At 59.7% G+C, this 27,642-nt stretch overlaps 1 protein-coding gene across 6 annotated transcripts in view; it reads right to left on the bottom strand.

Moving 5' to 3' along the window:
• Positions 1-289: 289 nt before the first annotated feature.
• Positions 290-27,642, bottom strand: part of DAGLA (diacylglycerol lipase alpha) — a 61,339-nt gene continuing 33,986 nt past the window's right edge. For 2 of the 6 annotated variants that reach the window (XM_072789395.1, XM_072789397.1), the window contains exons 2-20: positions 24,823-24,961; positions 24,212-24,423; positions 22,766-22,867; positions 22,179-22,317; positions 18,930-19,017; positions 16,753-16,887; positions 16,128-16,205; positions 14,283-14,407; positions 11,252-11,405; positions 10,758-10,841; positions 10,575-10,652; positions 9,915-9,995; positions 8,998-9,140; positions 8,603-8,671; positions 8,194-8,266; positions 6,720-6,916; positions 5,770-5,899; positions 5,097-5,284; positions 290-3,757 (exon numbers count right to left, since the gene is read on the bottom strand). In XM_072789395.1, coding sequence (XP_072645496.1) covers positions 2,803-3,757; positions 5,097-5,284; positions 5,770-5,899; positions 6,720-6,916; positions 8,194-8,266; positions 8,603-8,671; positions 8,998-9,140; positions 9,915-9,995; positions 10,575-10,652; positions 10,758-10,841; positions 11,252-11,405; positions 14,283-14,407; positions 16,128-16,205; positions 16,753-16,887; positions 18,930-19,017; positions 22,179-22,317; positions 22,766-22,867; positions 24,212-24,423; positions 24,823-24,917 — 3,126 coding nt within the window. In that variant the 5' untranslated portion in view covers positions 24,918-24,961 and the 3' untranslated portion in view covers positions 290-2,802. Of the gene's footprint in view, positions 3,758-5,096; positions 5,285-5,769; positions 5,900-6,719; positions 6,917-8,193; positions 8,267-8,602; positions 8,672-8,997; positions 9,141-9,914; positions 9,996-10,574; positions 10,653-10,757; positions 10,842-11,251; positions 11,406-14,282; positions 14,408-16,127; positions 16,206-16,752; positions 16,888-18,929; positions 19,018-22,178; positions 22,318-22,765; positions 22,868-23,235; positions 23,265-24,211; positions 24,424-24,822; positions 24,962-25,308; positions 26,007-26,099; positions 26,390-27,642 lie in introns of those variants that run through there. The other 4 variants (XM_072789396.1, XM_072789398.1, XM_072789400.1 and 1 more) reach the window with 4 other exon arrangements.

Below are 27,642 nucleotides of genomic sequence, written 5' to 3'. Positions count from 1 at the left end.
CAGGAAGGAGAAGGGCTGACGAGTCCCATCTTTCAAGGCCCTGATGAGGTCCTGAACGTGGATGCCCTGGGTCATCCTTCACATGAGCAGAGCTCAACAAGGGACTGCCCCCATTCGTGTGGGGCTTTGAGGGTCTTCTGGGCCCTCGCTGCGACTCGAAGTGTGGTCCTAGATCAGGGCTTGACAGCAGTGAGCGCCCGTCTCAAGGTCCCTGCCCACCACTGACATCAGCAGGAAGCCCCCAGCCCATCCCCACCTGCCAGGAAGAGAGCTTACTCGAGGCAGCCAGCACGTTCCTACATCCAGTTTATACACAGCTCTATACAATATACAGAAACCGTTATATACAGACATATTTATAGAATAAGCTATATTAATTAGTCTCTCCTTTTTACAGCAATATTAGTTTGGATCTTTCATACAGTAAGTACAAAAAGTCATAGGGGAATGGCACGTACAGTGCCTGAGTGTCTGTGCGGCCCAGCTGCTCACTACCGATTGCATATAGAGGTCACCCAGGCCCCTTAGGAGAACAGGCCAGCTCACGGCTGGGGGAGTTTGTGCTGCAGTCTGGGGGATAGAGTGGGCGTGGGTCTGAGCCTTGCTGGGCTGAGGGGGGTGGCTCAGACTCCCCCAGGTGTGGTGTGGGGAAGGAGAGGGGTGGGTCAGGCCTATCATCAGGAGTGTGGCGGGCAGGGGGTGGGTTTGGGGTGGGCTGACCCTGGGGCATCCAGGGCTGAGTCCGAGCCTGCCTCAGCCCCAAGTCTGTAACCCTGGGTGGCTGCAGCCCTGGCGGTGGGGAGTCTGTCCCTGATGGCTCAGTTCTGGGCGTGGGTGGGTACCACGCCCCCTTAGAGGTGCCAGGGCCCACCCTGGCAGAAGAGGAATTAAAAGGCCAGACACTGAGTCTCTCCCTATAATTGGCTGAGGTGCTTGTTGGAACTTTACTCTGATTTATGATGGTTTTTTTTTTTTTTTTTTAAACTCTGAGAGCCACTGATTCCATCTTCTGCTGGGCCCAGGCTCTGCCAGCAGCGGGCCCCTCAGCAGGGGCGTCCTAGAGTCTCGTGAGGGGTGGGTGTCAGAGAGGGAGGCCCAGACCCCAGGTCTCTGCCTCCATCTGTCAGGGTGGGCAGGGGTCCCAGAGCAGCGTCCAAGCCAGTCCCAGCTGTGTGGGACAGGGATGGGGGTGATCAGGACAGGCCAAGACACCAGTGTTCATGAGCTTGGGGGGCACCCTGGAGAAGCCGTGGAGGGGCCAGCATGGGGGAGTATGCCTCCGAGGAGACGAAGGCACAAGCGGGCAGTTAGCGCCTGAGCACACACGTTTTCCAAACCCGGGGTCAGAGCCACAAGTAGGACAAGGGGGATGGCAATGTCTGAAACTGAGCTCATCCTATGGCCCCCTGTGCACAGGCCCCCATCCTAGTTTATTTTCTTGGTGGGCTGGGGAGGGGTAGCAAGCAGGCAGGGCAGGTGGGGTGCAGTGGGTGGGTGCCCCCAGCAGCCCCTTCCTCAGGAGTGGCGCACACTCATGCACATGCACAGACATGCCCCACGCATGCACAACCTTCTACCCACGGCTTCTGGGGACAGGCCACTCTCCAACTCCCCTTGCCCCCCCCAAACTAGCAGGGAAGGAACCCCCCTCAAGCAGGGGCTGTGGCGGCTTCCGGCTAAACCGGGAAAGCCCCAGAGCCTCTGGCCCTCCTGCTCCCCCTTTAGCCAAGTCCCACAACTCCCCACTCTTGGCCCCATTTCCTGCCAACAGGACCTCAAGGGTGGGAGGGAAGAAAGCCCTACCACCAGGAGAGAGCTCAGGCCAGTGAGGAGGAGCTGAGGCATGTGTGGTTTTAGATCCCAGGGCCTGAGGCTGCTTGGGTGGGGGAAGAGGGGTGATATAAAGGGGTTACATGGGGCCCTCAGAGGAAGGGGGATTTGGGCGCCCTCCTTCTTCCCAGGGCACGGACTCTGCAGCCAGGAGTGGTCACACCTGTGCCTTCCACCCTGTGAGTGGCCAGGATCCCTGGAGGATAGAAGGCAAGCTAGGAAGTAACAGGCAGATGGGGCAAGCCAGGGTGCCCAGGACCTGCTGCCAGAAGGATCGACATGACGGGCACCAAGCAGAGGAGGGGTAGTCTTGACCTCACCCTCCTCCAGGCCCCGTGGCTGCCCTGGGCTCTGTGCAGTCAGGCTGCTTCCCCTCCCTGCTCAAAACACAGGAAGAGGCTGGGGTGAGGGGGTGGCGGGAGGGGGCTTGCAAGCCCAGGACACATCCTGAGCCCAGCCCAGCAGCATCTGTAAACATACACAGCACTGCGGGCCACCTTGGTGTGGGGTTATCCCAGGGGGCTGGCCAGCAGGCACCAGATCTAGGGGAGGTGGCCAGGGCAGCTGCCAGCCTGGGCCACAAATGTGAAGGTGTGGGGAGAGGGCTGCTCTCCATCTCGGCCCTGTGAGAGCAGCAGAGGGCAGTGATGGGGAGTCAGCATGCCCATTGGCCATCCTGTGGCGTAGTCAGGCTGAGGGGCCAGTGCTGCCCTGCCCACTTGGCAGGCTGCCCCAGGCTTCTCCCTGCTTCACCTTCTCCCCAGTCTGGAGGACCTAGATCCGGGCCACCTGGTGGTCCTAAGCTGAGGTAGGGATGCGGACCCCCAGCTCAGCAGCAGTGCCCCATGCCTGAGGCTAAACTGGCTCCTAGGGGCCTCTCCACAAAGCAGCCTGGCCCTGGGGGCAGCCACCAGGAGCCTGAGGGGCCACCTGCTCTGGCCTGGGCCTCGGCCGGCAGCCACTCCTGGGGTGCTAGCGTGCTGAGATAACCAGGTCGTCTGGCTTGGCGGGGCCGGGCCCGTGGCCGGTGGGGGTGGAAGTCCGGATCTTGTCCACTGCCAGGCACTCCTGGCTGCTGAGACCTGTGGGTGTCAGGTCCATGAGCTCACCCGAGGAGCTGAGCGGGAAGGAGGGAGAGAGTGAGATGCCCGAGGAGGGGTCGGCTGAGCCAGCGAAGAGCCTCGGGGGCTTGGGCACCAGGTTGGGCTCAAACTGGGCACGGAGCAGGATCTCTTGCTGGCTGGGGGACTTGGGGCCCTCAGCATAGTCGCTGGTGGGGCTCTCGGGCACCACCATGCAGTAGAGGTCCTGCAAGGAACTGCTCTTACTGTCTAGGTTGAAGAGGCTGTCGATGAACTCGGCGAACTCTAGCACCTGAGGGCTGGGCGAGTCCCCCAGGCGCCCGTTGTGCAGCGCCAACTCTCCCCCGGGGGCCACCCCCCCGCCCCCCTCCTCCTCCTCCTGGTCATTGGCCACCACGCTGGGGGGCCGCTGGGGGGTGACGCCCCCGCTGCCCAGGGCTGCCTCCAGGGGTTGCGTGTCCTGTGAGTGCTTGGACAGGCTGTCGGCCGCCAGCAGCTCCGTGCGCGAGCTCAGGGATGGGTTCTCCTCAGGGATGGTGGGGTCGATGTAGAAGAGGTGGCCCTCGTCGCGCTCCAGCACAGCATGGAGGCTGGGTGAGCCGCGGATGCTGCGGAAGCCCGAGGAGCGGCGGGAGTCGAAGCTGTACAGGGACTCCGTGTCGGACAGGCTCTCCATGGTGGCCAGGGGTGCCCGCCGGGCCTGCAGCTCCGCTGCCAGCCGCTCCTGGGTAGACAGTAGCAGCAGCTCCACGGGGTCCTGGCGGGTCACCGCTGCCGCCACCACCGGGGACAGCAGCCGCCCCTCCGAAAAGCCCTCCAGGCTCATCTCAGACTGGGACTTGCTCCTACGGGGGCGGGGGGAGGTGTGTGAGCGGGGAGAGACTCAGGAAAGGCAGAGACACAGGCCCCCTCCCCTCCCGGGCTGCAGGGAGCTTGCGGAGGGGAGGAGGGGAGAGTTAACTTAGCGGTCATTCAAGAGCGTTGGGCAGAGACCCTTATTTTTAAAAAGCAACTGGCAAGAGCCCAGGACAGAAGGCAAAAGGGCTGATGCTGTGGGTGGGGGCACTGAAGGCCGAAGGAGCCTGGAGCCCAGAGACAGCGGCTGCCCCAGGCCACTCAGCAGGCCATGGGGGGAGGGGAGAGGGGAATGGGAGTGACCGCTGCCCAGGGCCGCCCCCACTGGTTCCCTCAGGGCAGCACCCCTTGGTGCCTCTCTGGGGGCTGAGCTGGCTTTCTTCCTCACACTGCAGTCCCTCCCAGCTGGGCCACGGGTTAGAACCCCCAGAAACCCCGCTGGAAGAACAGGGAAATGGGAAGTGTGTGGGGGGAGGAATGCAACAACTGCTGCCGGTGCACACTGGTTCCCTCCTGTGGGCATGCGCTGGAAACACACCAACGGCAAGGAGGGATGTCCAGGTGTCCCCACCAAGAGCCTGGATCTGGCGACCACCCTTTGGAGCAGCCTCCTGGCCAAATCTGTGACCTGGGCTGGAAGGGTCCCAGAGAAGCAGGAAGACTCCTACCCCCCAGGAGCCACCCTTTAAGAGATAACCCCAGTAAGAGTGTGTGTGAATATGGAATGTGTGTGGGTCTGGGAGCAAGGGCGCATGGCTCTGTGTCATGTGTAGAGTGTGCAAACCAGGCGTCGGTACGGCAGGTGGCCCAAATATGTGTCTGTGTGGCTCCGTGTGCATACAGGTGCACTCCTGCACTCCGGTGCACGGCCGCCATCCTGGCATGCCGTGTGCGCTTCTCAGCCTCTGACTTGCTGGATGTCCTACCCAGGAGCATGCCTGCGTGGGGCTCTCTGCGCGGAGAGCTACCGTTTATGAACACATATGTATGTGCATGTGTAAGTGTCACTACAAATACACACGTGTGTGTGTATATAAGCACACGGGCATCCACCTGTTTGGGGCTACACGGCCATGAGGGAACCTGTGTGCTTGTGGCTCCGGGTCTGTGCATCCCTAGAAGGCCACTATCCCACGTGGGCTTCAGTGAAGGCAAGCTGTGGGCAACGGGAGCAGCCCCGGCGACTGCAAGCAGAGGGGCACCGTCAAGTCCTCCTGCACATGAGTGCAGAGCTGTGCGAACACCAGTGGGGCTAGCACGTGCATGTATATGTGTACAAAGGCATTCAAGCTTGGAACACACAGGGTGGGGCTGTGCAACAGGGCTCACCTGACGCTGCTATTTCGGTGGTCCGTGGTGGGAAGCTCCAGGGCCAGGCCGGTGGGCAAGGGAGGCCCTGTTGGCAGCGGCTGCTGTTGGAAGATGAGCTCAGGAGTCAGGTCCACCTCAGTGGGGCTCACCATGACCTTAGCAGCAGAAAGCAGGGCTGTCTTCCCCTTGTTGTAGTTCTCCAGCACCTGGGGACAGGTCGGGCAAGCTGGTGGTGGTGGTGGAGGGGTGACAATCACATGTGGGGGCAGAGGGCAACAGGCCAGACTCGCATGTGGTGGGCTGAGCCCCATGCCTGCTGAGGAGCCCAGGTCCCTGCTCCACCAGGAAGGCCCGGGACTGGCCCTGTAATCATGCCTGGCCCACAGATGGGCCGAGTTGGCCTTCTTCCCTACGGCCAGGCTTTCTGCAGCCAGGTGATGTCTGTGGATGCCCCTGCTTGGCTGTGCATCTGTCAAGGGCCAGGTCCCTGGGGGTCTCCCAGACAGACCCCTCCCCGCCGTGGGGCCCACCTGGTGGTGTGGACAGCAGGGGTGCGGGGGCCAGAACACAAGTTCTGACCACTTCCCGGAGCGTCCGCACCCTTGCCTGTCCCACGTGGACGGAGGTGCGGCCAGCAGAGCGCTGCAGGGTTCTAATGAGGCGTCAGTGCCCAGGCTGCCCAGGGGCTCACCTTGTTGAGCCCCTCCATGACCACATAGGGGAGGTGCTCATGCAGCATGGCCGGCGAGATGATCACTTCATTGAAGGCCTTGTTGTCGCCCCAGATGGCGAAGTATGTGGGCTCCTCCTGCTCACAGCAGCTGGAGGGCAGAGGGACCGGAGGGAAGCTGAGGGTGGGTGGTCCCTGGGCTCCCTGCTCCTGCCTCACCCTGAGCCCTTACCCCTACCCCCACGGGAGCCAGGAACATTTTTTTAAAGATTTTACTTATTTATTAGTGAGAGACCCATAGAGATAGAGAGAGAGAGAGAGAGAGAGGCAGAGGGAGAAGCAGGCTCCATGCAGGGACCCCAATGTGGGACTCGATCCCGGGTGGTCTTCAGGATCACGCCCTCGGCTGAAGGTGGCGCTAAAGCCCCCCCAGGGCTGCCCAGGAACATTTATGTCAAATGAGCCTCAGCCATAGTCCCTACACACCCTACTACCTGCCTGTGCCTGGGAGAGGCCCGGCCCACAAGCCTTCTGTCACTGGGCCAGAGGGTCCAAGCCCCACCCTCTGAAAGAGTATGAAGTGGGAGAGGCCTATGTACTACTGGCCCACATCTCTCTCCTACCACCCTCCCCACCCCCCCTGCTGCCAACTAATCCCAGAGGGGATGCCAAGTGACCACTGAGGTCTCAGGGTGACCCCTCCAGGGCATCTGCTTTGAAAAGGACCATAAGTGGGGACACCAGGGAAGGCCTGACACTGGGGACAAAGGCTGGGGCTGTCAAGAGAAGAGCCTGGGGTCCTGCTCTGGACTGGTCTTTTATTTCATTTCCAGGCCCAAAGGAGACACCCCCGCCCCCGCGTCCTAGGCCATCATCTCCCAGCCTCTGCCCCCAGTCCCAGGGGGAGACAAAGCAGGACCACAGCCCCATCCCCTACACCCCAGCTGCCCAGGATCGCATGCAGCACCTACCAGCACTGCTCTGCTGGGTGGTTATGGACCACGTGAATGATGCGGCCGGGTGGGTAGAGAGGGGTGCTGGCTGACAGGGCGATGGTCAGGTCGCTGGGGTGGGTCCAGAGCCGTGTACTAGAGAGGGTGGCCACCTCAACCTCCTCGGGCAGCTCCGACTTGGGGATACATTTGGTGGCCCCCACAATAATTCGCCACTGTGCAGGGCAAGGTGGGGAGATGAGGACAGAGCTGAGCAGGGCTGGCTGGGTGGGCAGCGGCAGAAGGGTCCTCAGAAGGGGGTTCGGAGGTAACAGGTGGGAGCTGGGATGGCCGTGGGACATGGGAAGAACAGTGCCCTCCTGACGAGGCACTGGCTAAGGCATATGGTGGCCATGATGGCTGAAAAGATGCCAAGGACAGGTGACATGACAGTGTTGAATTTTAGGGCTAGAACAGGGCTGGAAGACCAGTCAAGGCCTTATCTGGAGGATGGGGAAACAGCCCAGCAAAGGGAAAGGATTGTTCTAGGTCATTTCACTGGAGACATTGCAGAGCCCGAAGTTTAGTCCAGCTGTACCTATGAGGCCTGGCCACGTCTGGGTTGGCTCCCAGCCCCCTGGCCTCCTGGGCCTGACGAGCGCACAGGCCTGGGGCTGACAGGAGCAGTTCTACCTTCCGGAACCAGACTCCTGCAGGCAGGCCTGGCCCCCTAAGGCTTTGTTGCCCTGCCCGCCCTGCCAACTGGTGCCTGGCCCGTGGCCCTGCCTGCTGGAAGGTCATGGGCACCAAGACTAGGAACAGTCCAAACTGGGCAGAGATGATGGTTAATGGGGCAGGGGCCAGCCTGGGGCTCACAGAGGACATGCTGGTCCAAGTTAGTCCCTTCCCGCCTGCCTTGGGGCCCCTGGCCACAGAACCCTTGCCTGCCTGGCACACTGAGGCCAGCTTGCCACAGGAAGAGGCCCCTGTGTCCTCGGACACCTGATAAGGGTTGAGGCATGGCTGAGCCTCTCCTCAGCCACAGTGGAACATCGCAACAAACTGCACCCAGCCCCCCTCCAGTGGGAGCATCCAGGCTTGTGGAGTCTGGGGAACTGCCGTGGGCTCAGCAGAGGACTTGCTGTCATAAGCTTGAAGCACCGAGCCTCGGGCCTGCTTTTCCCTGACTTTAGGCAGCTCTGGGTGATGGGGCCAAGACTCAGGAGCCCTTGGTCCCAGTCCTGACAGTGTGTGTGAGTAAAAGCAAGTCCCTTGCCCGCTCTGGGCCTCGGTTTCCCCCTCTGTACAAGGACAGGGCGGTGGGGGAGGTGAGATGCGCCTGGAGGTGTTGGGAATTTGATGGCTTGGGGTTCCTGGGACACCAGCCACACCCAGCCTGGCCTCTCATGGCTGGGCCCTCTTGTGCTTTGTGCCAAGGGATAGGCAAGGCATGAGACAGATGAGGTGCCCAAGGCCCAGCATGCCCGAGCAGGACAGAGGGGCAGGGGCTCACTTTGGGCTTGGTGCTTCGCTGGAGGACGTCCAGGAGCTGTCTGCGGAAGCCTTCCAGCTGGGAGAGGCCGATCCTGGGGAAGGAAGCAAGCTGGGTATCAACCTGGCCCGGCCAGGGACCAGGAGAGGTATGGGGCGTGGGGGCAGCGGGGCAGGCACACGGCAGCCACAGAATCGAGAAGACCATGCCACCAGGGTCACAGGGTAGGAGGGGCGGGTAGGGGTGAGTCTGCAGCTTAGCAGGACCTAGCCAGGGAAGGGAGGCCAAGCAGGGTGGGGCCACCTGTCCTCTCGCTCTGGAGGCTCTGGGATCCCCCTGGGAGATGGGAATCCGAGGAAGAGGCCCTGAGGAAGGAGGAACAGCTGGCCAGGACATGGTGAGAGGGAGCCACTTGTGACTTGCGACTCGCCTGGGGACAAGATCTTTGCCCAGAACCACAGCCGTCACAAATTCCTTGGAGTACTCCATGGCGTCCTCACTGCAAAGGAAGCCAGGGGGTGCTCAGGCAGGGGTGGTGACGGGGCCCTGCTCCAGCACTCCTGTAGTGAGTGTTTGGATTCAAGGCCCTCTGGGGAGCCCACAGCTGCCAGGCTGGGCTGCCTGTTCCCTGTTGCACCCTTCCTACCAGTGAGGGTTTACCGGGTGTAGATCTGGAGTCTGCCTGGCATTCGACAGAGCACCCCTCCCTCCACTTACCAGGCCATTCTCAGGCCCCCAGACCAGAAGCCAGACTGCCCAGGCCAGCTCCCAAGTCTTTTGCCCCTCCTGTTACCCAAGCCAACTCTCAGGCCCCAGGCTACTCACCTCAGCAGGCCCCCTGGCGGGGAGTACGCAAAGCACTTGAGGGTAGGATACTGGGGGCGCAGCAAGAAGGAGAGGATAGCAGCGGTGCCTGCACCCAGGGAGTGGCCCACCACAATCAGGCCGTAGTGTTTGGTTCCTCGGCCCTGAAAACCAAGAGAAGGCGGAGAGCCCTGCCTCGCTGAGTGGAGGGCTGACAGCAGTCAGGTTCTTTCCCGATCCTGACACTGTGCTGTGTGGCTGCCGGGGCAGAGGGAGAGCCGACCTAGACTCACAGGCGTAACCTCTTGGGGAGACCCTTCTAACAGACTCCTACTCATCCTTCCAAATCTTGTTCAGAGGATCACCCTGGAGAAGCACTTTCAGATTTGCCGGGAGAGGCTCGCAGCATCTACACTGGTGGAAGACCTTCACGTACGGTGATTACGCTTCACTGTGATAAATGTACATTCCAGGGAGAGTTTCTTCTATTACAATCGTTTGCTCGCGTGCCCCAATTTCTGTGCCCCAACAACCAGACTGGGGCCTCCTGAGGCCAGGGACTACCTGGCTTTGGGAAGGGCAGTTGGCAGCACCTTGGGGATCGCCTGCCCAGGGAGCAGGTGGTGGGCAGGATCCAGATTGCTCCCACCAAACCAACACCCTTCCTTCCTGTGGGCTCTGTAATTACTTTTCTTTGTTGCCTGCTTGGTATTTTGAAGCCCCTGGCCAGAGCCATTTTTGTTCCAGTTCTGGCATGGAGTAGGTGCTCATAACCAGGTGGGGCTGGACAGGGGAGCCCAAGGAATGCTTGTACAAAAGAGGAAGGGGTCAGAGGGGGTGGGGGAAGCTCCACCATGTAGGCACCCTGCCCCCCAGTGTTGCCTTGCGGGAGGCAGAGCTGGCATGGCCAGGGCTCCCTGGCAGGGAAAATGCCTCACCAGGTCTCGCCCAAAGGCCTGGGACAGGACCATCTCCTGCTCCAGCTTCTTCTTGATGTACTCAGCCGAGAGGACCATTCCCTGGGCGTCAGGGGGAGGGCAGAGGGAGGGAGAGAGAGAGTCTTAAGCAGATTCTGTGCTGAGCGAGGAGACTGACACAGGGCTGGGTCTCATGACCCTTAGCTCGTGACCTGAGCCGAAACCAAGAATCAGACGCTTCAATGAATGCGCCACCAGGTGCCCTGGGAGGGAGGCCTTTTAGAGACCAGCAAAACCAGCGACTGGAGACTCACCAATCCTGTCCCAACTGTTTCCCCTTTGGCCCTCCTAGCAACCTGGCTGTGGGGGCTGTGGACACTTTACCACATCATTTCCATTTCACAGGTGATAAAGCTGAGGCTCAAAAGAGTTGTGTGTGTAACATAAGTCAGTCTCTTCCCAGCTGCCTCTTCAGGCTCCTCTGGGACAGGATCTGGGCTGGGCAGGACTGTGCGGGGGGGGGGGGGGGGGGGGGAGGGCACAGTGGACCTTCTAGATGAATCCAGACTCCTCTGATCCATCTCTCCCGGGGGAACCCCCATCCCAACGACAGGATGGGTCTGAGTGCTGGCAGGGGAGGAGAGAAGGCAAGGGGCTTCAGGGGCTCCGAAGGAGGAGTACCTTGTGTCCCAGCCAGGTCCCATGGTGCCCCTCCACAGGGAGGCGCTCGGCATCACCAGTCAGGTCTGTCAAGGCATCCTTGTGGAGAGAGGACAGGTGAGGGGTGGGGTGAGGAGGACAGAAAGGGAGAGGCACACCCCTTGGGCACTGGGAGGGGTGGGCTGGGAGCCATGGGCAGCATACCTTCGGGGAAAGGGTTCCCCGGATACTGATCACCACCTTCTTCTTGTCATGGTCCACTGCCACATAGAAGGGGGTCTCATAGACCTAGGATGAGGGTGGCTTGTGAGCCAAATGGCCCTGGGATGGGGCCAGGCTTGGGCAGTGACCTAAGCAGGTCTCCCGGCCAAGGAATCCCTCCCCACCTGGCACACAGCCGACCCTGCATTCTCAGCTCCCCTCCCACCTGATGGCTGCTGTCCTGCCTGCAGAGTCTACAGAGACCGCCCCCCCCGCCCCCCCCCCCCCCACAGTGCTTCACTGCTTAGTCCCTCCATCCCGTCCCCTAGAAGGCTGGGCTGAGAAGCCCTGGGGCTGGGTGTAGGGTCCGGGACCACTTCCTAGCCCCGGAGGGGGAGCAGGCCAGGCTGTGGGGAAGGGAGGGGGGCCAGGCCCCAGCCCCACCTGCCCCTGTGACCACAGAGGACAAAGGCTGGGGAGGACGTGTGGCCCCTCACCGCGTCATGGCAGGAGGTGTATACTATGTCCACCGCAGTCATGTTCTCATCCAGGAAATGACGCCGGATGGCAATGGCATTGCAGCCACAGCAGTTGTCCTCCTCGATGGTGACTCCTGGGGCAAAGCGGGGCCGCGCGGGACACAGGCAGCACCTGGCAAGGGGTGGCAGGGGGCTCAGAGGCCCCGGGGGCAACTGTCCCCACCAGCCTCTCTCGAACCTCCCTCGAGGAGTCCCACAGTCTTCACTCTACTTGGCCTCCTGGCAGCAGGGGACCTGGTGGGCCTCTCCCTCTCCCCACCTCACCCCTGGATTGCTCTTCCTTCACTGGTGGCCTCCCTGGCTCATCCCTGGCCACAGTGACACTGTCTCTGGCATTAAGCACCGCCTCTGAGCTACAGAACCACCTGCCCTGCTCCCAGCCTCCAGATGCCCCCATGTCATCTTTCCAGGTCCCAGTCCCCACCAGCCCCCCCCGCCCCCCGCATGCTCCCTGAGCCCTCCATGCCTGGCTGCTCATTGCCCAGCCCCGTACTTGGAGCTGGCTTCAGGTCCTCGTCCCACCTCCCATCCCACAGCCTGTCACCAGCTCATTCTGCCTTCAAATTCAGAACAGACTCCAACCACTTTCCCTCGTGCCCACCCCTTCCACCATTATCTCTGCCTTGGAGTGCTGTGGTGACCTCCTGGCTGGTCTCCCTCATCTACTCTTGCCCTCAGCATTCTCTCTCTCTCTTTTTTAAGATTTTATTTATTTCTTTATTCATGAGGGACACAAAGAAAGAGGCAGATAGAGAGAGAAGCAGGCTCCTTGCAGGGAGCCTGATGTGGGACTCGATCCCAGGACCAGGATCACGCCCTGAGCTGAAGGCAGACGTTCAGCCACTGAGCCACCCAGGTGTCCTGCCCTTGACATTCTCAATTGGCAGCTGGAGTCACCCTCTGAGATGTAAGTCAAGCCACGTCACTTCACTCAAAACCCGACAGTGATGCCCTTCTCAACCACTGTAAAAGCTGGAGTCCTTGCAAGGGGCAATGGCACTTCCCCCTCTGGCCCCAGTGCTCTGGCTCACTGACCCCGACTTCCCTCCAGCCACACTGGCTCTCCTACCAGCCCTTGGATGCCTCGGCCAGACTGCATGGCAGGACTTCTCCCTTCCTTCGGGCCTCTGCTCAGATGCTGTAGTGAGGTCCACCTGGATACCTTCTCTAGCACAGCCAGCGCCCTGCCAGAGTTCCCCAGCCTGACAACACACCCGGCTTGTTTTTCCCCAAAGCGTCCATGGCTCCTACCGGCTATGTGTCCTGGTCTGTGTACTGTCCATACCTCCCCACCAGGCAGTGGCTCCACGGGACAGGGTTTGCTCTGCTTGGTTTATAGCTTTAGCCCCAGCCCCAGGCACATAGTAGGTTCCTCCAAATGAACAGCTGAGCATCGGAGGGGGCACCCTGCTGGGGTGCAGCTGCTCCTCAGGCCACCAGGGGGAGTCAGCACCCAGCAGATCGGGCCCTGGAGCCAGACCTTGCAGGCCGCTGTCTTGAGAGGACAGCGGAGATTTTTATTAAGAATCCTGAGTTTTGGTGATGCTGAGAACTTTGTCCTCACCCAAGCAGTACCTAAGGGACTGTTACATACTCCCCAAAAAAGAGAGGCCTCACTGAGAAAACTCCAGCCCCTGGAAGCTACCGGGCCTGGGGCGGGTGACCACTTCAACACACACTGGGGCTGCTCCCACAGACTTGGGCCAAGTGGGGGCTGGCCTGGGTCTGCGAGCAACTCCTTTTCTCAGGCAGTTGGTATGTGGCCACCACTGGTGTCTTCAGGGACAGACACCAGGACTCGAGGATGGTCTTCTTTCTCCTCAAAGCCCTGGGAAGCTGATGGACAGCAGCATCCCTCCTGTCTGCAGATCACCTTGAGTGCCCAGCTTACCAGCCGTTCCCTGGCTTCTGAAATACCACACGGGCCGGCGGGACAGACACTGCCTGCATAGATGTTGTCCCCACCGTCCCAGTGGTAACGGAGCAGGGCCTATCAGAGCCCAGGTCTCCAGACTCCTGGTCTGGTGTTCACTTTGAGAAGCTCCTCAGCAGTGGCAGGGATGCCCAAGGACACTGGGAGGAATGCCAGCTGTGGAAAGGCATGGGGAGGGTGGTCCACTCACTCTGTGAGTCACTGGGGGATGGGAAGAACAAGGTCCCAAGAGCCACCCAGCTCTCCCCAGAAATGAAGAGCACTGCAGGAAGGGTGTGGCTGCCCCAGTGGCAGCAGGGGTGTCACAGATGGGGTGCCACCCTTTCTCGACCAGGAAGCCAGGGAGCCTTCCTTCTGTCTGGGCTGGGCTGAGAGTGGAGACGCCAAGCCCAGTTCCCCTCCTGGAACTGTGCCCTCCTCTGGCCCACTTAGGAAAGCAGGGGGTCCACCCGGCCCCCAGAGATGGGGCTTGTGGGCAGGTCTGGGGCAGGTGCCTTGCCAATTTCCTGTGAAGAGCTTCAAAGTCTTTCACTAAAGGACCTTCTCGATGCCCTCTAGAGGCCTCCATGGACTGGGAAAGGCAGAGCACAGGTCAGGAACAGCAGAAAGAAGGATGTAGGTAGAGGGGAGTGGCTGAGTGGGGCAGATAGGGACAGGAGGGAACTAGCAGAGCCAGAGGCTGGGTGACTCTCATGGAATCCTCTTAAAACAACTCCAGGAGGTATGTATTGCCAGCCCCATTTTACAGATCAAGAAACTGAGCCTTGCAGAGGTAGGGTGACCTGCCCAAGGTGGTAAGTGACAAAGTCTGGATTCAAGCCAAATACTGTGTGATCCCAAAGCCTGAGCTCTTCCCCACCTAAGGAGAATGCAGAACTAGAAAGGTCGAGGCCCAGAGGTGGTGGGGAAGAGAAGCAATGCAGGCCTCAGACCACAGGGGAGGTGGGGGCAGGCACAGTCTGTCTCGGGAGACTCTCACACAGGCTGGCCCAGCCTCAGGACCTCTGCTCCTCCACACATGCTGGCCAGCTGGAAGGATGGGGCAGGGGTACTCACGAGCAGGACCGTGCCAGCTGACAGAGGCCACAGGCAGGCTTCCGCATCAGGTACATGGGCCACCCGTAAGCGGCCAGGGCAAAGAGCATGTAGTAGCAGACCTCTTTATAGCGGAGCATCTCTTGCTGGAAGAAAGGAGGCAAAGGCGGTCACCTCTTGCCCTTCCTGCCTACGGCCTGTAGGCCGAATGGCTCCCCTGGGTGGAGGAGGGAGTGGCCCTTCTAGCCTCCCCAAGGACTGCAGGCCTGACCCTGCTCCTGCTTTGGAGGAAGGGCTGCTCCTCCAGATGATAATTGCATTTCCCTAATTATCTCCATGCAACCAGAGCACGAAGCCTCCTGGGACCTGTACTGATGCTCCAACCTCAGAATTAATGATTTGGGGACAGAAAAACACTCGGAGCACTGGATCGATTTCCTTGCCTGTTTTCTAGAGAAGGGGTGAGTGGTAATCACCCCTCCTCCACAATCAAGCCTGGCAAGGGAAGTTTAGCCTTGAGAGGCCCTGGGCCCTCCAGCTGGGGGGTATCTGACCCTGTAGACACTGGGTGATGGGATAAGTCATCAACCCTATCTCAGCCTGCAGGTTCTTTGTCTGCAAAGCTGGGGAGATTCATTTGGTTCCCCAGGGACATCTGGAGCCGACTGGGATCTCTGCCGAGAAAGGCGCCAGTTTGAAACCCAGTGTCTGAGGCCGTTGGCTCCTGTTATCAGCCCAAAGGAGGCAGGAGGCACAGGTGTCCTGGGCGTGCCAGGCACTGGAGGGCTCCTGCACTTAGGGGGGATTAGTCACCTTGTAAAAGTTAAAACAGGTGATTAGTCATCTTCTGAAGTGCAATAAGTATCACCTTAATAAGGGCCCAGAGGGCTGGAAGCTTCCCCGGGCCAGCTCTGTCTGCTCTTTAGGAACAAGCTGGAGAAGGCAATTATCCTCCCTGCAGGTTGGAGCTGCTCCGGCTGGAGGGTGGGGTGCTGGCCCATCTACCCAAGTGGCAGGCAGGGACTCCAGCACCTCAGGGCTCTGAGGCCCACCTCCGCCCCCTCCCCCTTCAGGTGGGGAGAGAGCCCAGAGTGACCCACGGGAGCTGGACTGGGCCACCTGCAGCGGGGGTACACACACCTGCCTTGGGTGGTGGGAACAGGCAGAGACTGGAGGCTTTTCTAGGAGATTTGGATACAAGGGAGGAATCCTTCCTATTAAGTCCCGATGGAGATAGTAGACTCAGAATGGCTCAGGTCCTCCCCACTAGAGCTCTGGGTGGAAGGTGTGCCCAGCACCATGACCCATGCAGGAACGGGCTCAGAGGGGATGGAGGACTTGCTCAAGGTCACAGTGACGGTGGCGGAGCTGATGCATCCCTGAATCAGTTTGCTCCTAAGGCCGCTGGCCAGTCTCAGCCCAGGCCACACAGTGCCCTCCCTGGGCCAGAAGACCGGCCCCACCTTTCCCTGGGAAACACTGGGTTTCTAGTACAGATGCCTGAGAAGAGGTTCCGTTGCTCAGACGAGCTCGAAGCCAATGAGTTATGTCATGCTGCCTTTTAGGATGACAGCAGCAGCAACCCTATAAGCAGCTCACCCCTTTGAGGCACTTTAGAGTCTCAAGGGGCCAGAACCAAACATGCTGAGCGTGGGGAAGCCAATTCCAGGGCTCTGACCATGGAAGCCACGTGATGGGGGCAGTCCTCAGGGGGAAGGGGTGTGAACTGAGGAGACAGGCTCCATGGAGAGCTGCAGGAGGCTTCACGGAGGAGCAGATGTAGCCTGCACTGTCAGGGGATTGGGCAGGTGTTCTCCTCAGGCCACCCCAGCACAGGGAGAGGGGCCCCGGGCTGTTTTGACTAACCGAGTTCTTGAGGTCGAGATACTTGGTGTTTCTGGTCACTGGCATCCCAGACAGGAAGGTCAAAATGTCGTTGTTCGCCTGTAAAACCATGCGTGGAGGTGGCTGCTCCGGGTCCAGGTGCGTGGCTGGGAAAGGTGCTCCAGGCCCCCCAGGCTCTGCCTGCTTCCCAAGGGCCTGAACACCCAAAGGAGGGTGTGGTTTCTAGTTCTTCTCAAATCTGAGGTCTCCTCACATTTCCAGTTGCTCCCCTTCTACCATAAGCATCAATTCCCCCCCCGCCCTTCCCCTGCTTCTGGGGCATTTCTGACCAGGCTGAAGGTCACATGGTTTGTAGGGCATGCCAGGAGACCTCAGCTAGGATTGGGGTGTTGGGGTCGGGGTGGAGGCAGGTGCAGAAGGGTGAAGCACTGAGCATCATTCAGGAGGGCCCTGTGGTTAGAAGCTTCCTGTGACTGGCCCAGCAGAGGGAAGTCGCTCAAGCCAAGGCCAGGAGGGGTTGCTGAGGGGATGAGCCGGGGGGAGAGGAAGGGGAGCTGACATCAGGGGGCAACCTGAGGGACCCTGAGGAGCAGGAGCAGTGGCAGCAGGGCAGTGGGGAGAGGCCTGGAGGAGGGTGGGCGCTCACCTCGTCCAGCACGGCATTGCGCTTGGCCCGCTGCCGCTGCCGGAGCAGCACCAGGCCTGCGATGATGTCGGATGGCACGATGTCAAGATCTCGGAAAAACTCGGCAAAGAGGTAGGCGATTTCTGAGTAGGCGTCCTGTGAGGTCCGGGGCGGGGGGTGGGGGGATGGGGGGGTGGGAAGCAGGGACAGGGGAGCGGAAAGAGGGCGAGAGATGGGGCGTGAATCCCTCCATGCTGGGGGTCTGCCGTGGGCCCAGTGCCAGTTTGCCCCTGGCACCTGCACGGCACAAGCCAGGCCCAACCCCATGTGGCCTTCCACAGCCGTGACCCCGAGGGTCCTAGCCTGGGCTCCTGGCCTCCGCAGACCTGGCCAGAGCTGTCTGGGACAGCCACCAACCTTGTCCGTCCTCCACCTCCCGGCCCTCTTCTGTCCTCAGAGCTCCTACAGCACTCACCATCACCTCCTACCACGCACAGATGCCAACGTGAGCCATTTCCTGTTCTTTCCCAAGCCACTAGGAATCAAGGCCTGCTCGGCCTGGCTTGTTTCTCCTCCGCCTTTCTCTCTAGCAGAGAAGCCGAAACTGAGCTCCTGGCTGCTGCCTCCCCACGCTGAGTTTCTTCCCACCTCCCACTGGCTGTGACCTTGAAAGGCCTCCTGAGGGCTGAGCTTCCGGGTGTCAGGCCCTCTCCCCCAGCTCCCCATAGTTACAGACTCAGGGACCCTCGTGATGTGACTGGAGGAGGCTGTGAGGCTGGGTCAGTGGCCCCTCTGGCTTCCCCATAAGCCTGGTCCTCGGGCCAGCCTGAGCCCAGGGCAGGATGCAGGAGGCACATAGGCAGAGGCAGCCAGGCCCGTCCATGTGCTCAGCATCCTTCCCACCTGAGTCCAAGTGCAAGTCTGGAGCCTCTTCCCTAACCTGTCAGGGGAGGCTGTGATGGGAGTAAACTCATGGCAAGTGGTTCTCTTGCTGGGTTTCGCTCTTGAGTGCCTGGCACTTGTAAGAGAAGAAAAATCAGGGGTTGCAAACTCAAAGGCCTAATGAGGCCAAATGGAGCTAGCTACTACTCGCTCCGGCTGACTGCCCCGCAAGGGGCCCACACTGCCAGATCCAGAAAAATGAAACTGTATATGAATGCCCTGATTTTTCATGCTGGCACTCAATTCAAATTTTAAGCAACACAGCACAGAGTGATCAAAACATGCTCTGGGCTGGACCTGATCCCCAGGCCAGTGTTTGACAGGACTCAGATCCTGGGCCATCCCTCCCTGCAATGTCCTGCCTTTTCTCCAAGCTCTACTAACATCAGCCTTAACTCTGCCTTGTGCCCTGGAGGGGGGATGTATCCCCCTAGACCCCCCTCTCCACCCACCAGGGAGCCTTCAGGGAGAGGGGGGATTTCTTACACCTGATTACTCACTCTAGAGCTCACCAGAGGCTGCTGATGGGAAGGAGCCACTCAGGCTTCCGATGGCTTCATGGAGGGCACTTGCTGTCTTGGCTTAGAGGAGTTGTCTCTTGACCTCCCTGGCTCTGCCACTAACTAGCTGTGGGACTCTGAGCAAGTCAACCACCTCTCTGGGCTTAGCTGTCTGATCTGCAAAACGAGGGGCAGGTGAACGTAGGGACTAGGTGGTCTCTAAGGGCCCTGCCAGCACCAGTGGCTCTGCCTCAAGGACCCCAAGGGCCCTACCTCCCCTCCAGGAGCCACCCTTGGCTGAGCCTGCCTTCCTTTGGAGAACCTGGCACTGACAGACCGGGCCCCTCTGGCTCCTCCTCTGAGCACCAGGTATGAAGTGCCAGCTGTGTGTGTCTGGGGCTCAGCACCTGACAGCTGCGACAGATCTTCCAGAGGCATTTGCAGCTGGTGACACGCTGCTTTGCTTTGCATATGGGTCACCCTGATTTTTTAGTATCTGCTCTCCTAAACTAGGCTCTGGGTTCCCAGGGGGTGGATGAAAAGTCTTGGCACTTGTCCGTCCCCCTGCCAAAGCAAGGGATTGGCTGTTTCACATGCTGGAGGGAGTCGGTCAGTGGATAACAGGTTGTCACCTTGCTCCTGCTTAAAACCCAGTACCCTTCTAGTAGCCCTGCCCACCCCCACCCCCAGCTCTGCCAAGGAGTGAGGGCTCCTAAGTGGCTGACAGCAGGATGTGAGCCTGGGGATGCGACTTACTGACTGGGAGTCCTTCGTCCGAGTACAGCAGAGGAACACTTTGAGCCGGCGTGACCAGCTGGTGGCCTGACCCTCCTCTAAGCGGTGCCTGCAAATGGAGAGAGAGTTGGTATGTGTGAGGTCAGAGGGCGGGACCAGAAGAGCCATGCCCTAGATGTGATGGGAACAGGGCAGCCTGTTCCCAGGATCACACCAATGGTGCCCCAGCAGAGGGTCTAGGAGAAAACAGGCCTGGGCCTGGCCAAAGCTGGGTGGCCAGTGAGCAGGTGACACGTCAGCCAGCATGGCACTCCCTGAGGGGACCCCTGTTGGCCTAGGCTGGCACACGGTCAGCCATGCTCCCAACCTTTGGTGGACTGAACACCTGCATTCCCTGGGGGCTTCAGAGGTGGTAGCCCAAATCGGGGGCTGCCCTGTGGTGCAGGTGTCCAACGGCTTAACCCAAGCCCTGGGATACCCCAGCAGGGTGCTGGGCCTCTCGGTCAGTTCGCTGGAGCAGAGCTGTTGGACAGGCATGCTCTCCTTGAAAGGATTTCAGATACCTAATCCTTTCTGTATTCGGGAAAAGTTTAAGAGGCACAGGGGGCTCTGCCATCTTCCAACTCCTTGGATCTGTGACATCAGAGGGGACAAGGCCGCCTCTGGGGGCCCCTTTCACCTACATGGCTGGTGCCTGTCCATTCCTGCACTCCAGCCCCAATGTGTCTAGCTGCTCTGACACGGAGTCAGGTGTCCAAGAGTCTGCACCCAAAGGCAGAGCTGCTGGCCAATTCTCCACAGAAGCCCTTCCCATGCTGGGTGCCCAGAAGCCCATGTGTTTTGAGCAGAAGTTTAAGAAACCCAACATTAAATACTTAAGTTTCCAGATTGAACGAGAAGAGGCTGGTTTGCTTTTGTGGCATGTGCCCTCTCCTCCCTCCAGTCCCTTCAGATGCTGATGCTTGGTGGTCAGTAGGGGAAGGCACGGGTGGCCCAGAATGCCTGCAAGGCACTTAGTATCCGTCAGGAGTGAGAGGCCAGGCCCTCCTTCCCAAGCCTGTTGCCGTCTTTCTGCAGCTAAGGGCTGCTTCACACAGCCCTGGTTCCATAAGGCAGTGGGCCCCAAGGACAGGGAAGGCCACAGAGTTTCTAGGGCTAGAGGAGGGGTTAGGAAACGGTAGGAGGGTACAAGGGAATTTCTGCTTCTGCAATCTACCAGCTCTAAGGGATTCGGGCAGCCTTACATCATACACCAACATCCCACCTGCCAAGAGCTTGATGAAGGAAAAACATGCTGGCAAGCCGGCATCCCAGAGCATCACACTCTTTAACCCTTCCTGATCGAATGGACTTTTAAACTTTTGGAGAGTATTTCCTGCTAGGCCTCTCTGGCTGATGGAAGTGCTGACTGTGCACTTTCCTGCACCACCTCTTCCTTACACCCACCAGGAGGCAGATGGAGCCAGTGACAGGTTTGGCCTGATGCATCAGTTAGGCTACAGAGAACACAGGCAGAGAGATACCGAAGCTGGACAGCAAGCTCGTGGACCCAGCACCCCTCTTCCCTGGGGCTCACTAAAGCAAAGGCATGGCAGACACCCCTGCAAAGATCATGGTCAAGGCTCCCAGGAAGTAAAGCTGGGAGGAACCCATCTCCCAAACCCTACCAGATTTCACTGGAAGGAGAGAGGGGCCAGGACTTAAGCAGCTTTCTGACTTCCAGATGATAAAATAACCTGTCGGTGTGGCACGATGAGGCTTGTGCATGTCCCCAAACCTGGAAGAGGATGAAGGGTGGGCAGGCAGGCTTAAAAATGTCCTTGTTAGAAAAACTATTGGATTCAGAGCCAAGGGAAGACCAGTTGAGATCAGCCTGAGAGGTGATCACCCTCACCAGGCCTCAGACTAGGCTGTCCTCCCAACCCCTGCGGGGAGCTGAAGAAAACACAACAGGTGGGAGCTGTGGGCTCTGAGGCCTCTTAGCCTCACAGGGCCTGAAACCACAGGAAAACTTTCTTATTAAAATGACAGCCCCCCAACTGCAAAGGCATTGGCTTCCCTGGGCCCCAAAGGCAATTACCCAGAGTCAGGGAGGGGAGATTTTTTGTCCCAGGGTCCCAGAAGCCCAGAAACCAGGTCAGGTGGGGGCATATGCTCAGAATGAGCAAAATGGGATGAATGCTGATGGCCTGCTCCACCGGGAGGGAAAATGAGCTCTGGGGCCTTGGCTCCAAGATCTGGTATTTTGGGCTGGGAGGTGGCCAGCCCAGGAGCGGGTATGGCTCTGGTTGCAATGCCAAGCTGACGTGGAGGCCCCGAGGGGAGCTGAAAGCAGAGCCGCAGGAGGGTGGGGTGAACAGAGTTCCCACTGGGCCCTGGCTGAGGGCCCTGGACTGCCCTGCCCTGGAGATGGGAGAGCCAGGTCTGCACCCAACATCTGTGGAGCTTGGACCCTTCATCAGTAGAAGAGTCTCTTGAGGGCGCCAGGGTCAGCGAAAAGATCCAATGGATTGATGGTGGGAAAGGGCTCATGACGGGACCTAAGTCATAGTAGAAACTCAATTAACAAGAGTCACCATGCCCCCCCGGAAGCACTCCCCCGCCCCAGTCTTTTTCTTTCACTAAACAAGAATTACTATGACCCTGTAAGTCTCATTTTCTTTACCATGGCACAGTGTTCTCCTTCCTTCAAAACACCGTGCAAAACCTAGCCTGTCCAGGAAGCCTTCCTTGATTAATCTTCTCCAGCCCCCTTAATCCTAGAGGCAGCCTAGCCGAGTGGTTAGGAGCAAGCATCCTAAAGCCAGACAGCCCGGGCTTAAGCCTAGCCCTATTGTATACCAGCTGTGTCACTCAGGCAAGTCACATAATGTCTCCATGTCCCAGCTCTGTCTGTATCATGGGGATGATGCTGACAGCCTCATCCTAGAACTGCTGTCACTTAGTACACACGGTGCTTGGCTTGGTTCAGGCATGCTTCCTGCTACAATGACTGCTGTGGCTAAGAGCACTGAAGATGGTGCCAGGGGTCACAATGGCACCATTTAATGAACACGTACTTTATTTCAATCTCGTGGTAGCAGTGTGAGACAGGAGCTGCCACTATTCCCACTTTCCAGACTGGGAAACAGAGGCAGGGAGTGGCTAAGACCGTAACGGATGCCCATGGCCCACACAAGTCGCTAGGTGGTGTGGGAAGCCCGGGGCCAGCTCCACCCACCCGCCCGCACCTCTCTCACGGGGCACCCGCCTGCCAGCAGGCCAACTGACCGAAGGTTGTAGGTGCGGAGGTTGCGTTGTCGCCTCTTGGTGGCTCTCAGCTTGACAAAGGTGCGGCCCGTGGGGTCGAAGACGCAGAGGACAGTAATGCAGACACTGAGGATGACCACCCAGTTGCAGACAACCATCCCTGCGGGGGAAGCAGTGGGAGGCAAGAGGCAGGGGTGCTGGGGTGACCTCCCGGGCTCAAGATGGAAACCTCCCCATCATCATCAGCTCCTGGGGACCAACAGGGCTCCAAAGCCCCTGGCCCCAGCCTCTGGCCACCTGGTTGGCCCATGCTGAGCCATGACCCCCGAGGCCCAGCCTTGGTACACATAAGCAGGCAGCTCTGGGGGTTTCTGGTGAGGAGCTGAGGGGCCCTCCACTCTTGCCCTGGGCCGCTGTGTCTGCTCTTGCCCCCCCTCCCTCACATACTCCGTTCCCCTGTGGGAGGATGGCAGACCACAGGATGAAGCCCACAGCCTCAGCCACCATCCTGCCCAGCATCCTCACAGACGCTGCCCCCCTGTAGGTGCCTGAGCTTCCCCTTCTCTAAACTGACCTGTCCCTTCTACCCCTGGGCTGGCGGGACATACCGAGGGTGACATTCTTGGCAGTGAGGTCATTACAGGAGGTGTAGTACTGAGTGAGCCAGACGATGCCCACGATGGCATAGATGAACTCGATCACCAGGATGGCTGCGAGGAGAGCAGGGCCCTGGCTGAAGGACGGCCATGGTTGGCCTGCCAGGGAAGGGTCCTGGGACCTCCACCTGGCCCCTCCTGCCGCAGGGCCTCCAGCCAGCTCTGTGGCAGGGGCCTCAGACCCCGACCCCCCACCCCTACCCCCACCCCCGGCACAGGCCTCATGGTGGATGGGGCCCAGGGAGTGTGGCTGCCCCACCACCTTTCTGTCCTGCTAGCTTACGTGCCCTCAGGGCCCCCAACGCCTCCCTGAGAGGGTGACTGGAAAAGCAGATGACAAAGAGGCATTTCTCTGTTCTTTCAGGATTTTAGAATTATGTTCATGAACTCTGGTGGTATCAGACATATCTTAGGCAAGTTACCTAATCTCCCTGGGCCTCCGCTTCCTCATCTGTAAAATGGGGTGACAACGTCTGCGTTACAGGACTGCAGAGAATTGAGAGAGTGTTCATCTCATGGAGACTGCTATTTCCCAGAAGGAGGCTCCAGCCCTTGGGGCAGGAGGAGGGAGGAGCCCTGCTTAGGCCAGTGGGGTAGGGGCATGGGACAGCCTTAGGGACCCAGCTCCAGAGGCAGTGCCTGTGGTGGCTGAGAGTCCAGGCTTTGGAGACAGACATCTTGGGTTCGAATCTCAGCTCTGACACACACACACACTAGCCATGTAACCTTGAAGGAGCTAATTAATCTCCCTGAGCCCAGATTCCTCATCCATAAAGGCGAACCCATAATGCTCCTCCCTCAGTTAATAAGGGGGAAAGGCTTAGCACAGTTCCTAGAAGTGGACAGAAGTGTTGCTAGGAAAGACTGGGAGGGGCAGCTGGAACCCAAGCCCGGAAAGTAGACATGGGCTGGCCCTCCAGGGAGCTGATCTGGCCCCCTGATGGGCTTCCGGAGAAAGGGGGCTCTTTGGGGAAGAAGTTCAAAGTAGCAGAAGAGAAGCACAGAGGCCAACAAATTCTTCCTGTAAAGGCTGGAGTAAATATTTTAGACTTTGTGGGTCCTATGCTCTGGCACAACTACTCAGCTCTCTGCAGTCACGCGTGAGCAGCCAGAGATAAGTGAGTACATCAATGAATGAGTGTGGCTGGGTTCCAATAATACTTTATTTATAAAAATAGATGGAAAGCTTGATGTGGCCCTCAGGTCACAGTCTGCCCACCCCTGGTCTAGAACACAAGCCCAGTACGTCTGCTGGTTTGCTGCTGGACCCGGTGCCAGCCCAGGGCCTGGCCTATCGCATATACCCCACAAATGTTGGCTGAGTGAATGATGGAGCCCAAGAGGAGCAGGAGGTGGGGGTGGTCTGGAGCAGCCCCATTCATGGTGGGTGGCCCTTACCCAGGCGCACGTAGAGCACATACTGCATGGACTCGCGGGGCTCCGTGTAGAGGATGCCCCCGCGCATGCTCAGCCAGATGATAGCCATCTCGGCGATCATGCAGCTCAGCAGGATGCCTAGGTAGCCGCGGCCGTGGTCCACCAGGTTCAGGGAGCAGGCCTCATTTGGGTTGTAGACCAGGCCGAAGAGCACCACAGACAGGATCACAAACCTGGGGAGATGCACACATGAGGGGGGCCGGGCAGCCTGGGCACCTCCCACAGTCCCTGGCCAGCTGGGAGGACTCGGCAGGGGGAGGGCTTCAACTGCTTCAGGCTCAGGACCACCATCCACCTGGTATCTGGTGCCTCTGGGGACACTGGCAGCCAGGGACAGGGAAGTGAGAGTAGGGAGCTCAGCTGCCAGCTGTGGGGAGAGGGCAGTGGCAGCCCTGTCCAGTGATGGCGCCAGGTCCAGTGGTGGTCAGGCAGGGTCTCTGGGCTCCACGCAGGTATCTCCCTAATCGGTGTGTGTTCCAGACACCAACTCCTAGGAGCCAGGAGCATGGCAGGGTCAGGACAAATGGCCAGAAAGCCTTCTTCCAGGCCTGTGGGACAGCCCTAAGACTCACCAAGTGGTATGCAGGAGGAAGAGGAAGATGGCTGGCAGGACGAGGTCATCACTGCCCACAGACCAGCGCCGCCGGAACACCACAATCCCGGGCATGGCTGGCAGCTCTGCAGAGGCTCAGCGGGCCTGGTGCTCACCTCCTGAAAGATAGCAGAGGACCCTGTGGCTGCCTGGGCTGCTGTGGCATCCAGGGCCACCACGGTCCTAGCCAGGTGTGCCCAGTACACAAGCATCTCTCAGGCCCCACAGCCCAGGTGCTTCCAGGCTATTGGAAAGGCTGATCCATGCCTGGGCAAGACCCACCTCCGACCCCGTCTGCCCCCCAGAGCCAATATAAAGAACCTTAGCAGCCAGAGACGGGCTTCCCCTGAGGACTTAACCCTGAGGGACTCTTGCCCCCAAAGACTGGCACCAGCCCTTTGGGATCGGCTCTCCCTGGGGTTACTGCAACAGTAACTGCTCAGTTCCATTAAAGACCTGGGCTCACCTTCTGCCTCCTACATGGATCAGGGGAGCCCCCAGCTCCGCTGTTGCCTTTTCTTAAGGAGACCCAGCCGAGTGCATGTAGTCCTTGGGGGTAGGGTGGGGGCTTCCCACACCAAGCATGAGCCAGTCCCTCAGCACAAACCGATTAAGACCGGTAGAAGGCAGAAGACCTTGGGGGAGATGAGGGTAAGGGCATGCATGGATCTAGCAAGTATGGAGGCAGGAGAGTGCCCAGCACATAGCAAGTGCTCAGTAAAGATCTGTTGAATGAGGTCCAGTTTCTTGCTTGGCTGGACCCCAGGAAGTATGCTCTATGACTTGATTTCACACTCATCAGACAGATGCCCAACCACAGCTATGCCTCTTGGTAGGGAGGGACACAGCTGGGATCCACGGCAGGGGTGTGACTGGGGCCACCCAGCCCCTCTGCTGGAAGGGCAGTGAATGAGTCCTGCAGGATGTCCCGTCCTCCTGGCAACATACCTCCCATGCCCACCTCGAGCCACTCAGCCTTTGCTGCCCAGTTCAAAACTCTCTGAAGCTGCTGAATTCAAATTAGCCACAGGCCAGCTCAGAAGGAGCACTCAGGAGTCCAGGGCCCCCATGCCCCAGAGCCCTAGGAACAAGGGCAGCACTACAGACCAGAAGGCTCCCCCCGGGGAGGCTGGTCTAGGAGATATTGGTGGGGGGCTCCAGTTCACCTGGGCTGAACTGTGCAGAGGAACCCCTGCTGTGGGGGTGGGCACCCCACTGGTGGGCACCTGCCCCCAGGCCCAGAGGCTTACACGGCACCTGGTTCAGAGGCGGGCGGCAAGTCCTCCTCTCCCCGGTGGCAGCTCCGGGGAAAGCAAGTGTCCTCAGAGACCAGCATCACTCGGGAAGCAAGTGACCAAGTGTCCCCCTGCCAGTTGGCAGGGCCCTCAGGTTGGATGAGGGGCCGTGGGGCCGGGTGGCCCGCCGGCATGTCCAGGCCGGGCCGCCTCTGTCTCTGTCTCCCTGGTGCAGCCACTTTAGCCAGCGGCTGCCAGGCTGCTCCCTGCAAGCTGGCGGGCGGGCTAGCCTGGCGGGGTCGTGCCTACTCCTCCCCCCCTCAGGAAGTGACATCATCCCACTCTCTCCAAGGAGGAGTCAAAGCACGGATTCTGGGAAGTGGGGAAGAGGATCAAGAGCACGGGAGGGAGCTGCGTGGTGGGGTGGCTGGGCGGGGGTGGGGGTCTGGGGCTCCAACAGGGGATGTGAGTCCCTCACAAGGGGCTGACGGGCCTGGGACGGGAGGGGCAGGGACACTGTGGGTCCGTAGCCAGGCTGGGGTGGGACAACCAACAGCTGGGGTGGCAGCCGCCGCTTCTCTACAGCCCCTCCCTGTCTCCAGGTGGCTCCTCTTAAAAATACTGGGCCGAGGGGGCCCCCTCACATGAACAAGATTACTGGGAGGTCAGCTGGTGGGGTCCCAGCAGGTGCCGCAGCTCCAATCCCCATCTAAGCACTAATCCAACCCCACCCCTGCGGTAGCAACTGAAGGGGAGTGCCCTCCCAGAGGGGGAAGGTCGGGCCTCTGCCAGCAGCCCAGAACATCCTGCTCTCAGGTGCCCCCCAAGGCCCTCCCCCACCGCCTGGAGGAGCACCCGCCTCTCGTCCCCACCCTTCACTTCTGGGAGTCTAGACAGGCGAACACTCAGCTCACACCTGCAAACTCAGACACACAGCCTCGCATGTGCACACAGCACTGCCCTTCCTGCCCTCAGGGGGAAAGGTAGGGAGAGCCTGGCTCCCCACCCTGCAGAGGGAGCCGAAGATGTGTCAAGACTCCTGAGAAGTATGGCCAGTGACAGCCTCTGGCCAGGTTCAGGGGGTGACCAGCCTGAGGCCAGCAGCTGTGGTCAGTGCCAGTGACCACCTACATCACGTGGCAGGGCTCCTTCGGGCTGACCCCACTGGGTACCCTGGTACAGGCCTGGGCACCACACCCTCATCCTCCAGCCTGTACCTAGGGCCAGCGCAACACTGCAGAATCCAAGGGTGGGTGCCCAGGCTGCCTGGCTTCAAACCTGGACCCTACCACCCACTCACTGTGACTTCCTAGCTGCGCCTCAGTTTCCTCATCTGTAAAATGTCGCTTGACGCCACCTGCTAAAGTTCTGGTGAGGACCACGGGAGAGGAAGTCTGCAGAGGCCCCAGGAGTGCTGGATAATGTCAGGGATGGGCCCAGTGAGTGGGTGAGGCAGAGGAAGGGCTTGAGAGCCCCGGTGGACCAGCCGTCCCTCCCCCGCCTGGGCTAGTGAATACTCCAGCTGGTCAACGACAGGTCACAACAGGTCACGGGTATGTGGGGTG

Source organism: Canis lupus, chromosome 21 (genome assembly GCF_048164855.1).
Source record: "Canis lupus baileyi chromosome 21, mCanLup2.hap1, whole genome shotgun sequence".
NCBI classification, from domain to species: Eukaryota; Metazoa; Chordata; class Mammalia; order Carnivora; family Canidae; genus Canis; species Canis lupus.
The sequence above is the reverse complement of the archived record's forward strand: the minus strand, read 5'-3'. Positions and strand labels throughout refer to the sequence as shown.